At 37.4% G+C, this 16,341-nt stretch overlaps 1 protein-coding gene across 4 annotated transcripts in view; it reads right to left on the bottom strand.

Annotated features, from left to right (window-relative positions):
• Positions 1-16,341, bottom strand: part of chchd3a (coiled-coil-helix-coiled-coil-helix domain containing 3a) — an 84,802-nt gene continuing 68,461 nt past the window's right edge. For all 4 annotated transcript variants that reach the window (XM_011491134.4, XM_011491133.4, XM_011491132.4 and 1 more), the window contains 2 exons: positions 5,719-5,854; positions 1-622 (listed from right to left, as the gene is read on the bottom strand). In XM_011491134.4, coding sequence (XP_011489436.1) covers positions 599-622; positions 5,719-5,854 — 160 coding nt within the window. In that variant the 3' untranslated portion in view covers positions 1-598. The remainder of the gene's footprint in view (positions 623-5,718; positions 5,855-16,341) is intronic.

A 16,341-nucleotide genomic window follows, 5' to 3' on the forward strand; every position in this document is an offset into this window, starting at 1 on the left:
TTTGTGCATTGATTTGTCTTTTATTTCCACTAAACAAACATTGTTACAAATGCTGGAGTGGTTGATCAACACAAATAGTCACACAGAAGCAGAGGAACAGATACACATTTGTAGAACTGTGTACATGACAGTGCTTGTAAAGCAGGAAAACCAACTATGGAGAAAACAACATTGTTGACTTTGAATAAATAGGTTTCTACCTGTTAGGGAGAGTGGAGATGGTTCAATGTGACAGACGTTTTCAGACGTGCTCCTGGTTAAAGATGCTGTGACTTCATGACCCCTTTATAGCTTGTGTCTCTAAAGTGTGGGACAGTACAGCTGTCCCACAACATGGTCACAGTGGAGATGCATGAAGGGTAAGAGAGGTAAGAAAGGTAGGTCCTGAGGGTATAAAAAGCTGTCTATCTATGTTAAGGTGCTGTGTTCGCTGCTCCCAACCTGCCTCCATTAGGGTTTGTTTCTTCTTAGAGGTTTGAGGGTGGGGGTCTTGGTGCTGACTCATTCTCCATCTCCCTTCTTTAATCTGTCAGTCTGTCAATTGATAATCCCTCACAATACACTTTACATTGCTCCTTCTTTCGTCGGGTTCTCATTCCTAACCCCCGGTCTTCAACTTTTTCTGCAGACAAATCAAAAATGAACGGGCGTCAGAGATGGACGGGCAAAGAGAATTGTATTTTCCATTTACAAATACACATCAAAATACACAAACAGAGGAAGAATGACGCACTTTTACACATGAGAGAAGACAGAAGGAGAGAGGAGCCGGAGAGTACAATAAAAGAGAAGAGGACGAAGCGAGTTCAAGAAGCAGAGAAGAGACCCAAGGGCACTGAATTCCATGTTAGCGATAAGTGCAACCACAAATCCCCAGCACTCCCTGTCAATAACCATTTGAACCGGCCTATTGCAGCAGATAGCACCGAATGAAAAGCGCCTAAGAGAAGATGAGTGAGAGAAGGAAAAAAGGAGACAGAAGATATAATAAAAAGAATAATGTAGGAAAAAAATAAAGAAAAATACTCTTTTCCTTGGTGACCAGCTTAATAAAAACATTGTTTGATCTCTCAAAAAGAATCTCTGTTCATTTTCTGCACTATTGATCCAACCATGAAACGAAAAAACGGGTTCTAAGAATTTAAAAAACAGTGTAGTCTGGGTGAAAAGCGGACTTTGACAAAAACACTTGATGGACAACTTTGGCTAGTTCAAACAATGACCAAAAAATATGAAAAATACAATAATTTGCATTTGCTATACTATAAATTCAGTTGTTTTTAAACATGGATTCCCAGCACAAGAAACCTACAAAATTAATCCACATGAATTTTTAGGTGTCAGCCAATGCAAATAACTAGTTTAACATTCTTTTCTTTATTGTATTTATGTTATTTTATTATATTTTTTATACAAAGCAGGCAGAACTCGACACAACAGCAGAAACTGAATGTCAGTAACAAGCTTTCAATGCCATTTCAAGGCAAAAGAGGTTGCGATACTAATGCTGCATTCACACCGAACGAGATTCATCCTTTAAATTTGCGTCCGTTGCCTCTCTTTTGATGACCATCAAATTTGTTGCTCAACACTAGTCCAAAAATGTGTTCTGCTTGTGTGGGAGGAGCATCATCACTACATTGACTTTATATCTGTGTTATTATTATTATTTATATATGTATTATGGAAGAACGGCGATACTTCTATGTGTGACCCAGTTTGATGACTTGCTTTCCCATATTAGTCTCTGGAAAGAAAAAATAAAAATAAGAATGCAATTAAAAGACTTTTTAGTATTGTCTTGATGCAAATAAGAAAAATATAATAGAGTTCAGAAGGAAAAAAGGTCAGATTCTCCTCCATGGACTCCACCCACTGATCAAATTATCAACACGCCAGACTGCCACGCCTGGCGCTCAAAACGGCGTCTGTGGTTACAATAACAAGCATTAGTAGTTGTCATTAAAGAAATAACATTTACTCTGTTAATTCATTTTTTCCTAAATATTTTATGAATTTATAGCGACCTTAGTCAATTTTGGCATTTGGCTCGACTGTGCTGGCGAGTTCTAATAATGAATTGCCAAAAAACTCAAACAAACAAGCCATATGAAAAATCTGGTGAGTCTTGAGGCTAAAGCTGGGAAAACTCAATCAACTATAATAGCATTTATTCACAACCAATTTGATCTTACTGTTGTTCTGATTTTCACCTTACACAATAGAAATTTGTGTAACCAGAGCTCTAATTTACTTCAGATCCTGAATAAGTATACAGAACTGATGTGGGCTGTTTTGGAATTGTGTAACTGCATTAATTAGGGAATACTCCAGCAGGTTCTAACTTATAGGGGCCTCTGTTGGGTGTTTGTGAAACACAGATGTTGTAGATCATTTTGTTTGCTGTCAAGACAGACAGCCCTTATTTTAGACAAGAAATAAGACCACTACATATATTAAAATGTAAAAATGTATTTATTTATATGGTGACTTGATATGACCAAAGTCAAACAAGGCGCCATCCACTAAAATCTACAAGCACTAAAAACAACACTTGACAACTATTATGAACCTCTTCTATATTAGTTTGGGACAAATTCAATATTTGTTGTGAGTTGAATAAAACATGGTGAAAGAAACTTTACATATTTGTAATAAAAGTAACAAAATGAGGTCATAAATTGGCTGTATATCAACCATTATGCAGTACTTTATTTCATTCTAGTCACTGAAACCTGCAACAGGAATGTAGCCTTAGCTTTTGAGAGTGAGAGGGAGACAGAATGGTCAATCTAAATAATGAAGTGGGGAAGGAAGAGATAGGAAGCAAAAGGCAGTAATGCAGCGAGAATATGGAATGAGGCAGCGAGTGGAGGATTGAGAGATTGGCCTTCATGATAAACTATTCATTGAGAGCAGGAAAAGAGACTTTATCTGTCCTCCAACTGCCTCCCTTTTTCGGTGTTTGCTATCAGACCTGTTAAGCACTGAATGCATTAGAAATGCAACTCAGGATGAAGGGATAGTGGATGGAGGGAGCAATGATGGTGAGGCGAGGAAGGCTCTAGAGAGTGCAAAAGTGGGTCCAAATGTTATCACTGACTGGAGACGATAAGAGGGCTAATTATTAGTGACAAAGGCCAGACACCTGACGACACCTCTGCTGTGGTCAGCTCCAGCTGAGGGGCTACTATTGTAAATTTTAGACTTGGCTTTTATCAGAGTTGAGATGGCATCTCAGGTTTTGATGAAGTGAAGATATGAAAGGGGTGCAGGACAAAGAAAGAGATTGGGAAATGGAGAAAACTCTGAGCTGAGGCGACATGTTGGTGGCAAAAAAAAGGTAGGAGAATGAAAAGCTTATGTTAGAAGGGCAGATGTGGATCTTCTGACCTCTGGAGGTCAAAGGCATGTCCTTTGACATTGTCCTTGGAGCAGCTTCCTGCTCGGCTCTGATAAAGCGGTATAAACATCGTAATCATAAAACGACATCAGCCGCTCCATTCCACCCCCAATTCTCTTAGCTGTGTAATTCTGCATATTATACCTTCAAAGTCTTATCACTGAGGAGCTTCCTTTGCACCTAATGACTTAAAAAGAAAGTCTTAAGACAGATAAGCGCAGATGAACAGGAGCGCGCAGTGATTGTTGCCGGGTGATAAACACAGGCAGATTACCATATCGTCTCAGGTTTGCTGCCAAACAATTTACAAGCTCGCAACAACATCCGGACTGTGAACGCAGCATCGCTGAATCCAGACTACAGCATAAGTAGCTCTCTTAAACACACACACAGCCACGAGATGAATAAAACATTGTGCAATTTACATGATGTATAGCTTAAGAATCTGCCAGCATCTGACTTTTAGATCTAATATTAATATCCACGAGAGTGAGGGAGAGACACAAAACTCAGTTTCCCCCCCCCATTTCTGAAAAACAATGCAATTGCAAAAAAAAATTTAATAGAAAAGCTCTATGAATGCAAATTGAGTCTTTTGGGGGCCAATGGATGGTACATATTGGAATGTGAGAGATGGAGAATCAAGTTGATATCAACTTGAGTGGCATTACTGTTACCTTACTGTTTTTGGCTGAAGAAGATAGAGGACGGAAAACCCTTTGCACTTTGTAATGGGTGGAAAGAGGGCAAACTACTAGCTGTGGGTTGTGGGAATTACTGTATTAAAACACACGGTCTGTGGAACGCCTGTGTCAGAAGGTATAACCAAAATGGACTGGAAGTTCAAACTGGTCATTGAGATTGAATCTGATTCTGGCGCCAGCAACCCAGTTAAAATTCTTGTTTGTCTAAAAGCAAGAAGGATGTGCTGCAGAATGATGGGTGTGTAGATGTTGGCATGGTAGAGTAATTCTGTTTGGCATGTAAAAAGTCAAGTAGTGCTATATTAAAGCTACAGTACACGCCTATGAGACAAGTAATGGACTACACTGAGATATCAGACTACAGTATACACAAATACTACACAAAAAACTACTTTAACAAGCACAAAATTATACATAGTTTCTGTTTATGAGGATACATACCGTTTATTCTTTAAGCAAACAAAGAAAAACAACAAAAAAACAAATATGTTTATCTTGAAGATGTCACATTGAGTTGTAGTTTTGAAACAAATACATGTTCTATTTAACTCAACATCCATCAAAGTTCCTTTCAAAAAGGGAACTGTCATTTTCTCTCATTTTATATAAATAAATCCAGGCTTAATTTTACAGCTATTTCTTAATGTCTTTTGAGAATAGACGTGCTCATTTACAATAAACTTAGAAGATTAAGGGTTAACTACAGTACTGTCATATATGATGAAGCTCCTGCTGTTGGAGGAAACAGGTGGCTATCAGTTTCACCACTAACTGCCATATTTGGCTGTGTCAGAGATTAAGCTCTACAAAAGAAACCTCTGCTTTGTTCCCCACATTCTAAATTGACCAGCATGAGGTAGTTTTGGTCATCAGTTATCTATCACTGTTTTTTGTCATCAATCGGCAGAACATTTTCCTAGTTAACTGCTGAATAATTTTCCTCTGATGGCTATTATGGCTGCTTTTCCTTAACTTGTATTTAAAGAGTTACAATTATTCAAACAGCAAATGTTTTTTCTTGTCTAAAGTTAAGTCCTTTTATACAATCTCCTTTTGGGAGATAATATGGATTACTTCCGAAAATTCCTTTAAATGCCACTGCAGCCCAAATGCATTCCTTCTTTGATGTCAACTTCTGCTGTGAAACATTTCACCAAATACAACACAACTTAAGGAATATAAGAAAACGGTTGTGTCCAGTCTCTTAACTCCGCTATATCCCACGCCAATCAAACATCCAACATAATCAATGAAAAAAGACCGTGAAAAGCTCCAACCCACAGGGTCCAGTGACTCAGTGTCTACTAAAATTCCCCTTCCAGACACCACTAAAAAGAGCAATCCTATTCCAGTATTTTCACAAATATGAGCTCTTCTGGATACGGCATAGGGACTGCCGCAATATTAAGGTTTAAATGTTTAAATAAAGGGGTCAAAATGTCTCTTACATGATTTTCAATTAAACCTTTTTCCTGCCTGATGTCACGTTGAAATACATTATGTTAAAAAAAGTCCAATCTGGTTGTAAAAATAATGTTCGCATCAAAACTGTAGTCAAATGAGATAAGAAAGACACTTTAAGATAGAAAATGTGGAGTTGAAAACACCTACCTCCTTAGCGTTGTTGACACACTGCAGATAGAGAGCAGCTATATTGGAACAGTTCAGGGTTCTTCCCGCATTTTCTTTGTAGCACGCAAGGATCTGTCCCTGAAGATCTGCACATACAGGATTCACCTCATACCTCCTGCAGGAAATAAAAGAACAGAAAGGTTGGAATATTAATAAATGGATTCAAGTATTTTAGAAAAAAAAATCAATCAATGGAGAAGTAAACAGTAACACTGGAATGTCCAATAAAATTGGGCAAGGCAGTTGGCAATACCAATAAAAATTGATAATATGAAAAACTGACACTGAAGACATGTTAATTTGGAAATTTAGCGCACAAATACATTTGTTTTCACCAATTTAAAGGCAGTGTCACAGAGCCACTACATACATTACAGACTTTTAGTCTCTACTGTACATTCTGTCATTTTCCATGTGCGCAGATGTCCGTCCGCCTCGGCGGGCAGATCTCAACATGAAATCGGTTTTGAGCTGTAAAAGATTTTTAGTCAGTTAAGAATCACACATATTTATTTAGTTTATACACAATTATTAAGTAAATCGTATGCAATTGTGTGTGGTTTTTGCGAGATGCATATGCAAATTGGTGGCTTTCCACAACCGTTCCACATATGTCCACGTATGTCCAATGCACTTATACAATTTTTTATCGCGTATAACGAACACATATCACTTTCAAATTACATAATTGACACATAAATCATAAATGAATTGCATACAAACAGATAATGTTCAATAACAATAATCTCGCACGGTTCATGCTTTTCTACAGTAGGTTTACATGTTCTTGGAGTGGTTTATTTCTTCTTCTTCCGTGGTTTTAACAAGGATTATTCCTAGATACATCTGTGAAAATATCCGAAAAGGCCAGAACTTTTTTCACTCTTTCCACATATATTCACGTATAACTATTTTCATCCATGTAAAATGAGCAAAATGTACGTAGTGACATGGCCTTGAGCTAGGGTTTATGTGCACCTTTGCAGACCCCAAACACCCAAAGACAGAGTCCATGTTACATCTGCAATGAGAAAAGTCAGAGGTCCACTCCCTACTGAGAGCCCTAAAGCATATCAACAGGGAGGCCCGAAGGTTTACCAAGAATTGAACAATGTCTCCATTCTTTTAAAAACAAAGATCCACGGATGCCATGCCATTGCACCAGGAAAAGGTCATCATGTCATTGTATTTCAGAGTAATGAAAGAAAGTGTCACTCTCGTCCAGATCTGCCTCATTGATTACGATCTAATAGGCATAATGATATTAAAATGAATGGGAAGCATAATATCTTCCAGGTAAATTAATCTCTTATCCTGTGTCTTTGGAATAATAAGTCTTTAAAAAGGTCTTACATGAGGCACAAGTGATTACTCAACCGAGTGTTAACTAATCAATCTATTGATCTGAAGTAGCTCTGTTAGAGTGTCAACCGTTTACAAGCTGAGCACTTTTCATAGTAGAATGAATTACGGTACATGGAAATTTCCATATTTGACATCCATATGGGGACTGTCAGTGTAGAGTGCCAGTGCTAATATGTCTGCTCACACTTCAGGCACACATCACTACAACTTTGCAAATGCAAGTGCTTCCTTAATGTTGGTAACAGCTGGTGGTAATTAAGTTGGTATGATCTGGAAGATGGCAATTTAAATGATAAATACAACAAACTTCAGAGTTTTTGAGTTTCTGGTTTATTAAGAGTTGAGTTCTTTGTCCAATTCAAAATGTCCAACCAGCACTGTTTTCCCACTCGGTGTTAGCCGCTTTTGTTCAATTTTACACATCCTCCATAAAAAGCGATGATGCCTACACGCCTACTGGTCTATTATGCTAATGGGGGTGTCATCATTTTGCTCACATCACTGCTCAGGACAAACCATCTGCATTGGGTGTGAAAGACAAAGAGATTTGGCCCGTCAGCAACTCTCGACATCTCAGAGGAGTATTGTGGGTTGAAGATGAGGCTGCGTGGTTAGGAGTAAGATATTTGAGTCGCATTTTGGTGAGTGAATTTACTCCCTTGTGGCTACAAACCGAGGGGATTGGCTGCAAGGATCATTACTCAGGGAGTAATGCAGCAGTATGCTACTGAAGTGGAGATGTATACATTTGTGTGTCACGGTCATAACTGTTAACGAAGCGACAAAAATCTCTACAAACTTTTGCTTATGTAGGTCGAAGACAATTATGAGTTTTGATTAAAACATCAGAACTTGGTATTCATTCATCTGTTAGTTTGCTAATCTTATTTTTAATATGTTATAATGTTTCCAACGTGAGGTTAAAAGGGTGCTTGCGTACTAGCGTTGTACAAAGGGGGTTAGAGTCCCAAGAATACTTGATTGCGCATTAGAGTACACTACAGCACTGCTTATGGTTAGTGTCAGGGTTAAGGACTACTTCCTCAAAGGTTGTTTTTTTTATAATATGAGGATGTTTGCAGCTGTAAAATCAGTGGAAGTGCGACCAAATACTGCTAGACGAACGTAGAGGCGGGACAAAAAATGTATTTATTCAAAACCAAACCTGCAGCTCACTGCAAGCTTCAAGACCTATGCATGTAGACCTAATATCTCAACTGATCTCAGCACCAACAAGAGGCGTTCCTCTCTGCAGATTAACGCCTTTAAATTTGGCCAATTCTGGATCTGCTCTGCTTCAACGCATTTTTTTAAACATGGTGAAATTGAAGAAGGTTCCACATTGGAGAATCCATCTGAAGAAGCTTCATCTATTTGTTAAGAGGATTGGCAAGGCAATTGCTCTGCATCAGGTTATTGACGATGACAGCAGTGCTGGCAGAAATCGCTTCCACCCTATTTCTAAGGATCTTGGAGCTCATTTATTGCACCGCCCATGGCCATCTACAGGGACGAGAAGAGCCACAAACACTCACTAATTACTTTCATTCACTTTAATGCCAGGTGCATCCTGCTGATACAAACCACTGTGTTTATCACCAGTAATGGCCTCAGAGAGTGAGAACAGCGAGAAAGGAGGAAGAGGGTTTCTTGATGAGAAACTAAACAGTTGTACTTCTATTTTTGCTTGCTCTGGTTCAAGAGGATGGGAACATAGTTGAGTTAATCATAGAGACAATAACACTGTCACACACAGTGGCGGAACGCTGCATCCTTTATCATCTGTCATTTGGATTAACATTAAGTTCCTGCTCCCAACTGCAAAGAGCCAGTAAAAAATGAATATAACCTCCCTCCTCCTCAGTTCCACATTAAATACACGTTTGTCATTTACCAGAGTGACATTGCAAGAGTGTTAAACAGCAGATACAAATCAGCATCTCTCTATTTTTTTGTAACCTAAACTTACATTTCTGCTCAGCAATAAACGTTTAAAACATCTATGCAGAACTCTGTTTATAACTTTTTAATTTGTGAACAGCATGTTAACAGACAAATATTGTTTTTCAAGGCAAGTTATAGCCTCAGGTACTTTTCAAGTGTTCACCTTTTATGAAAATATACTTCAGTTGTGGCACACGGGAGTTTGCATGAAATATGCCTCGCTACTCCTTCACAGCAAAAACACAACTTTGTTTTTCACAGTGGCTGGAGTTAAAGGCTGAATAATAACAAAAAAAACACGGCCGATTGTGCCACTGTGGGAAAATCATTGAGTTTCATTATGAATGTAGTAAAAAACAACTAAGCATCATGCGGTTCTCATGTAACCTGAGGAGGAAAACAAGGACAAACAAGGACACCGGATGAAATTCCTGTGAGAATATCCTCTTTTTATTTACAGATTCCTTCATAGTTTGTCCGGACTATTTTTTCTTTTTTAGGGTTTAAGAGAGGTCAAATGATTGGGAACAAAGAAGCAGATTAACCACTGTAGTTTCTTCAGGAATGTGTAACTTACCCCTTTTCAGAGGGGGTTTCCTGGGCAAAACTGTGTCATGCCTTCAAGAGTCTATGAACAAATACTTATAGTTCAACCCATGATTGAGGTCAGATAAAATTCCTGTGGCCTGCAGAAAAGATTAGGTCTTGGAGCTTTACAAACATTGTTTTTGAGACAATATCTAAAATATATATTGTCGGACTTATTTGTACTTCAAATACAAATAAATGTTCTCATTTCTGAGTATTAATAGCAGAAAACATAAAGAAAAGTAGTGAAACTGTAAGGTAAATTTCCATAGATGGCCTTAAATTGTTAATTTGCCCAATTATACACAGAGACTCCAATGCAACATGGAGAGTTACATTATGTATAAAAAAAAAACAACTTTAAAATCTATCCCACCTTCATTCATTTTTTAATTTTACCCAAGTTTTTCATCAACTATATCTTTTTTTTCCATTCCCAGAGCTTCGTGGCATATTCAATAAAAATCTTTGTGATGGGAGACTCCAAAACAAATAGAAACATCTGGCTGTGTACAGTTGGCTATTATTTGCAGTGTGTGCATTGCCCAGCTTTTCCTCCAGAGATAGTAAATCTAAACAGTCATATAAGGGTCTTGACTCTTTGCCATCAGTAGCAGTAGCAGGTCTGTATTAAAGCTCCTCATCCAAACACAACCCCCAGCATGTACACACAAACTCAGTCCCTGCAGACTTCAACCACAAATAAAGGCATCAGCACAATGGAGCTTAAATTTTTACATATTTACTACGCTTTCATAAATCATACCTAAAAAAATAGGTTAAGTCAGGTGGACAGGTAGACTATAACTGATAAAAGTTGTTTTAATATTGAAATTAAGAGTTTTTCACATTTCTTTAGGTATAAAGTTTAAAGTTCAAGTAGCTTGATCTTAAGGAGAATCACATTAAAAAAGAGTGGACGTATTCTGTGTCGCTGAATCAAAGTATCGACTGGAAACTCTGTAACAATAAAGATCGATGAGTTGATTTTCATTTATGACTATTACACTAATTGGCACACCTCAAACTTTGATGCTATTTACAAAAGCTTTCAAAGAAAGACAGAAAAAATAAGGAAAATCGAGACAAAAACACAAAAAGACAAGGAATAAGAAATGCTAGATTTTGCAGTTTTATATAGAAAACATTTTTTTTTACTTTACAAGTTATACTTGAAATTGCTGTGATCTTTTGTGATGGCACCTTCATTAAAAAATATATAACTATGTTAAATCCAACAATATTTTTTTATTCCTGATAAGAAATTTTTTTTTCAGAAAAAGAATTAAAAGCTTTTGTTATATCTTAATATGATAAAAAGAAAAAGTGTATTAGTTTTAGTGAAGTCTCAATTAAACGAGATTTAAAATCTGGCTAACATTTAGGCAATTTACAGCCTGGTAAAGCTGAATTTACATGACAAGGAAATAAGACAAGGGGATTGGTCAGACAGACGAGTTGGTGTAACAAGCTGTGCTCAGAAAGATTCTCGCGCTGCAAATTAAAAGTATGTATTATTTTCTGTTTGGTAAACTAAAACATGTAAAAATCTTTGGAAGCAAATCAGACAGGCCTTTGGCATTTGAGTTTAAATGTTTTTGTAAACCTGCCAGTCATTTTGATGAAAATCAAATCAAACAAACCTTTATTCATATAGCAATTTTTGTACATAGCATAATACATACATAGTACTGTATACCAAATATAAACGACATAAAACAAGCACAACAATTTAAAAATCACACCCCACACCCTCACCCAACCTCCATTTAGGAAGTGGTCAGGAGACACTCTTTAATGGAGCGCTGAAATAAAAGGTCTTTTCCCCAGGTCCTCCTGTACTGTTTACCAAAAAAAAAATATTAAAAAGTTTATATAAATACATTTTCTGAAAACAAGAGCCACATAGATCCTAGCTGAAGCACATCTAGGAGCGTCCACAGAGTTTGTTATTATACCCCCCCACACCCAAAAAAAAGAAAAGAAAAAAGAAAAACAAACTAAAATGCATTCAAAATGAAAAATATGACCATTGTGAAGCTTGGCTCAATACACAAAAGCCTTTCACAAAGACACCACGTCACGTTACATTGACTTTTACCAGCAAAGAAACGTTTGTAAGTCACAAGCTCATGTTTGGTGGCTCACTGAGTTCCGTTAAAACATGAGTAATAGTAAAAAATGTAAAAAAAACAAAAAACAAAACAAAGGTTTTTAGTCTGTTTTCATCTAAAAAAAAAAAATTACTTTGCCCAAACAGCCCAGTAAAAGACATTTTCTACATTGACTGTATGGACTACTCTGAACCCTCCACATGTTATGTTTCTGTTCACCACATTGTCAATTTATCATGATTTGGATTTGCTCTGGGGTTAATAAGGTTAAGGGGTGAGTGCTGGTTCCCCTTTAAAAAGCCCTCATCTTCTCTAAAGTTAAGGCAGGTGTCAGTAATAAGAGAAGTAAATAAATATAAATGATCCAGTTAAGGTGAAAAATGACGCACGTTCCACTTGTGCTGCTTTTTAAAAGCAGACCTATGTGACCTCCTGCAGCTAAATCCATCAGTTTGGATAAGAAATGAAAAAGAAAAGAGGAAGGGACACAGAAAGAGAGCGATTCAAAAATGTGAAAGGGATAAAATATTGCCACTGCTTGAACAAGTGGACTAGGAGTGGGGAGGCAAGAGCTTGAGCTCATTCCCCGTGAAAGAGTGAGGGAAAAGATTTAAATTAAGACAGAAAACACATGGTCTTACATTAAGTAAGTGCTGAGGAAAACGAAGAAGGATGAGTGCAGGAGAGGAAAAAAGAGAGGTGCAAGTCTGTTCTGACTGCATATTCTCACAACAAGGACACTGGGCTCTGGCCTGACATCTTATGAACACCATTAAAATATAGTCTGCTAATCTTACAAGAAGATGTTTTTATTCATTAACATTTTATTTGACCATAATTTACTTTTGTGAGACAGCAGATTTCCAGTGAGTTTCACTTAAAGTTCACCTCCGGTCAAGGCCAAAGGTTGCTGTTCACTACCAGAGGGATGTCAATATGTCAGTCTTTTCCAAAAAAAATCGCTAGCAAAGATGAGATCTGACATTGATTACAAAGGCGGCAGCAGCAGTTAGGCGATAATCGGAAAGTTGGTGCTCCAATTCCTGGCCTCAGCAGCTTCTAATCAATGCTTCCTTGGACACGGTCCTTAACCTCACTTGGAGATAAATGTGTGATCATTGGCGTGTGAGTGTGAAAAAGGAGCATTTTCTAGGCTAAATGCAAAAGAAAAGAAAAAAACAAATTAGGAAACTAAACAGTAAAAGTCTAATGTCTATTTTCATGAGACAGATTATTTGAAGCACAAAAAAAACCCACTGGTTGGATGTAAGCAACTATATTAATAATTTTCTGAATAAATTATTACAACACCTCTGTCATATTATCAAATATAACAAATTAACTTTTTTTTGGAAGCGTTTAAAAAAAATAGCACATAAAGTCAAGGCTGCATTGATTATCTATTTGTACACTCACACAGGTTCCTTGAATTGCACTTCTTTTTTTTTTTTTTTTTACAGCCGAATTGCACTGAAGCTTTTAAGACCATAAGACTAAAAAGAGGAGCTTTTAAAGCCAGTATTGACTTGTGCTTCATCAGCTGACCATCATGGTGTCCTTGCTCCCAGGCTGCCAAGCTACAAAGCTGTACTTAACCCTCACCTGACGGGGTGAGGGTTAAGGTTCATTTCTGTCGTTCTGTCACACTTTCCACCCACCATTTCCCACTGAATCACCTCAAAACCAATACTCTGGAATTTGAATACTAGTAAATTAACACTGGGAGTTAAAACATAAATGATCGACAACATCAATATACCCTTAACAGACAAATAATGAAAAAAAACAACCTTCATCATACCCTTAAATAAACAAAAGAATTGCCAACACTCACAGAATCCTTGATACTTTCCTACCAGACTCTAGAATCACTATGAGAGCTTCTAAAGGAAACTGAAAGTTCTTCTAAAAAGTAATATGTTTGTGCAGGTACATATGGATTCTTTCAAGAAAAAATAATTAAATGAAGATAATCTACATAAGGAAAAGGTATTTCTAATAACTCAAATCCCATTCATCCCAGTTAGTTTTAAGTCTGATGATATCCTGGCATAGATCCGGGCCATTAGCTCAAGCTAGACAGTTTAGTTCTCAAAACTCCTGAAGTGATACCAACACAAATACGGTTTCCAGAGAACCCTGACAATCCCAATTTGCACATTGGACTCAGCGGTTATGCTTACAAGTCATCTAAAACTGATCCAAGAGCTTTTACAGCCTGGACCTTGCAAACTCTAAAACTCAACTAGGTTTTTAGAGACAGTTTTCTATTATGTCGTGACACTAAACACTTAAATAGAGTATTAATTAATGAGCAGTTCAATGTATTTTTCCCCACATCTTTACAGATCTTCTCATTTACATTAATCTTACTATAAAAAAAGGAAAAAACAATATGTGCAATGCCTCCAAGCCTAGTCTTGATTCACAATGCATGTCTACTACCATTGTAATAATTATGGCTGACACCATAACGTCCTCTTGTTTGATAATGGCATTAAATGATTGAGGCTTTCAGAAACTTTTCATAAGCCCTAACCACAAAGCCAACAATTGCTCATTTCTTTAATATAACTTGCACCTGTATCTGCAATTGGAAAAAAAGACCTCAGCTGTCTCCCACATACAGTATCACTGAAAAACAGCTTGCGAGGCCCCTTGACCAAAGCAGCAGAGCAAAGCTGGGGTGTGAAGCAAAACAAGTCATTAACATTCAAAAAAGTTTTGCTGCACTCCTCCTCATTCCACCTTTGTCTGCATCTGTTTGTGTGTGCGCATGTGTAGGTGGACAGAAAGACTGCAGCTGTTGTTATTGTCAACTGAATTTAATTTAACAAAAAAAAAAAGACATTTGTTCAAAAAAGCTGAAGAAAACAACAAAGTGAGTATGCAGCCTTAGGGAGGAAAAGTCTGACAGTAAAGTGACAGAATAAAACGAGATGTTATCTTCTCTGGTAAAGTGTGTATGAGGGAAATTACTGTAGACTTACAAAAACCCACTGGAATAGACACAAAAACAAATCAATCTTTCTGATCACAAAAAAAGTTACCTTAAGAAGGAAATGGACAGAGCCAAATCGCAGAGACTAGAGAGATTTGAAACGTGGTCACATATTGTATTCTTTAGTTTGACATAACCTTGTCAGACTCACCCATTTCGAATTCTACAGGGACACTGGTCTAACCAGGAGCGAACAGCTTCAGCAAAGATATTCAAAAGCCTGCCAAAGGTTAGCCATGAAAGGGGTCTTAGGACAATGCATGGGTTTCTTTCCTTTGTAATCGCACATCTAACATTTTCTTTCAGGATTTTTCAGCCTACATTTCAAACTCAAGTCCCATTTGTCTGTACAGTATTTATCTTCTTCCGTAGTTATACACTGTTACATACATGAAGCAAAGTAAAGGTCACATATCCAGAGCTGGAGAGTGTGATAATGCATCAGAATTCGATAAACAACGAGTGGCAGCAAATAAATCAGACCAGACGGAGCGATATAGTCCTGTTTCTACAGGCAACCAGGAGTGGTGATCTACAGTCTGTGTCATGGGAGAAGTGAATAAAAGCCTGCAGTGTTAAAATAATCATAAAATAGGTGTGATCTAAAAATCCCCTGAAATGTTTCTTTAATTCCTACCAATACAAAATTAAAACTGTTACTAAGTGTGGTGGTGAATGTCGATTTTTTTCAAATATAGTTAGTTGTGTTGTGTGTCTCTGCAAAGGTGTGCCTGAGAGTGGAAGTAATGAGGTCACGGTGATGCAGTAGAGTTCCGGTTGGGAGAGCTCCATCATTTTCCGAAAACTCTGGCGGGAATAGTGCAGCAGGAAAGCAGAGAACAACTGTCCTGCACACAAACAACAGCAGGTATGCACAACTGCACACCGAATCCACAAATACTTCCAACCCCTCAGTGCTTACCTATCACACTTTAATTTATTTATTTCAGTATGGCTAAGGAACATGACCACTGCGGACCGCTGCATTGAACAGCAGCATATGCCCCAGCTGCAACCTTGCTTCTGTTTTTTGTTTGGCTGCCAGAAATAGTAACCATTACTAGTTCCTGCTTCCAACCAGCTATTTACTTGCCTGAATTCCTCAAGAACAATCTCATAGAACATATATGAGAGCATGAACCATTGAATTTCCACCAACACTTGAAATTGACATAAAACTAAACATCCTTCCTCCTGTCGTGTACAACAGCTTTGTGAAGCAGTCCCTGTTTATATTTTGTCAATAACAAAATCCAAAGTGAGATATTCAATGAAGATTGTGTTTTTGGTGTGTTTAACATGTTTTTGTGGCATTTTTCTCAGAATGGAAGACAATCAATTAGAAAATTAAGCTCAAAACTGCATTTCTGAGTGTTTCTTTATTCAAATGTTTGTGATTTAGGAGCAGACAATTCAATTCAATTTTATTTATTATATAGCCCAAAATCACAACGATAGTCGTCTCAATGGGCTTCGTACCGGTAATTGTAAAGTGAACATAAAATCATAAGGATGATGAATCCAAAGAATTCAATAGGAGGATTCAAACTGAACCAACTAAACAGACTAAACTAAACTGGACATCTCTGC

The sequence above is a fragment of the Oryzias latipes genome, chromosome 23 (assembly GCF_053564925.1).
Source record: "Oryzias latipes strain Hd-rR chromosome 23, Olatipes_Hd-rR_3.1".
NCBI classification, from domain to species: domain Eukaryota; kingdom Metazoa; phylum Chordata; class Actinopteri; order Beloniformes; family Adrianichthyidae; genus Oryzias; species Oryzias latipes.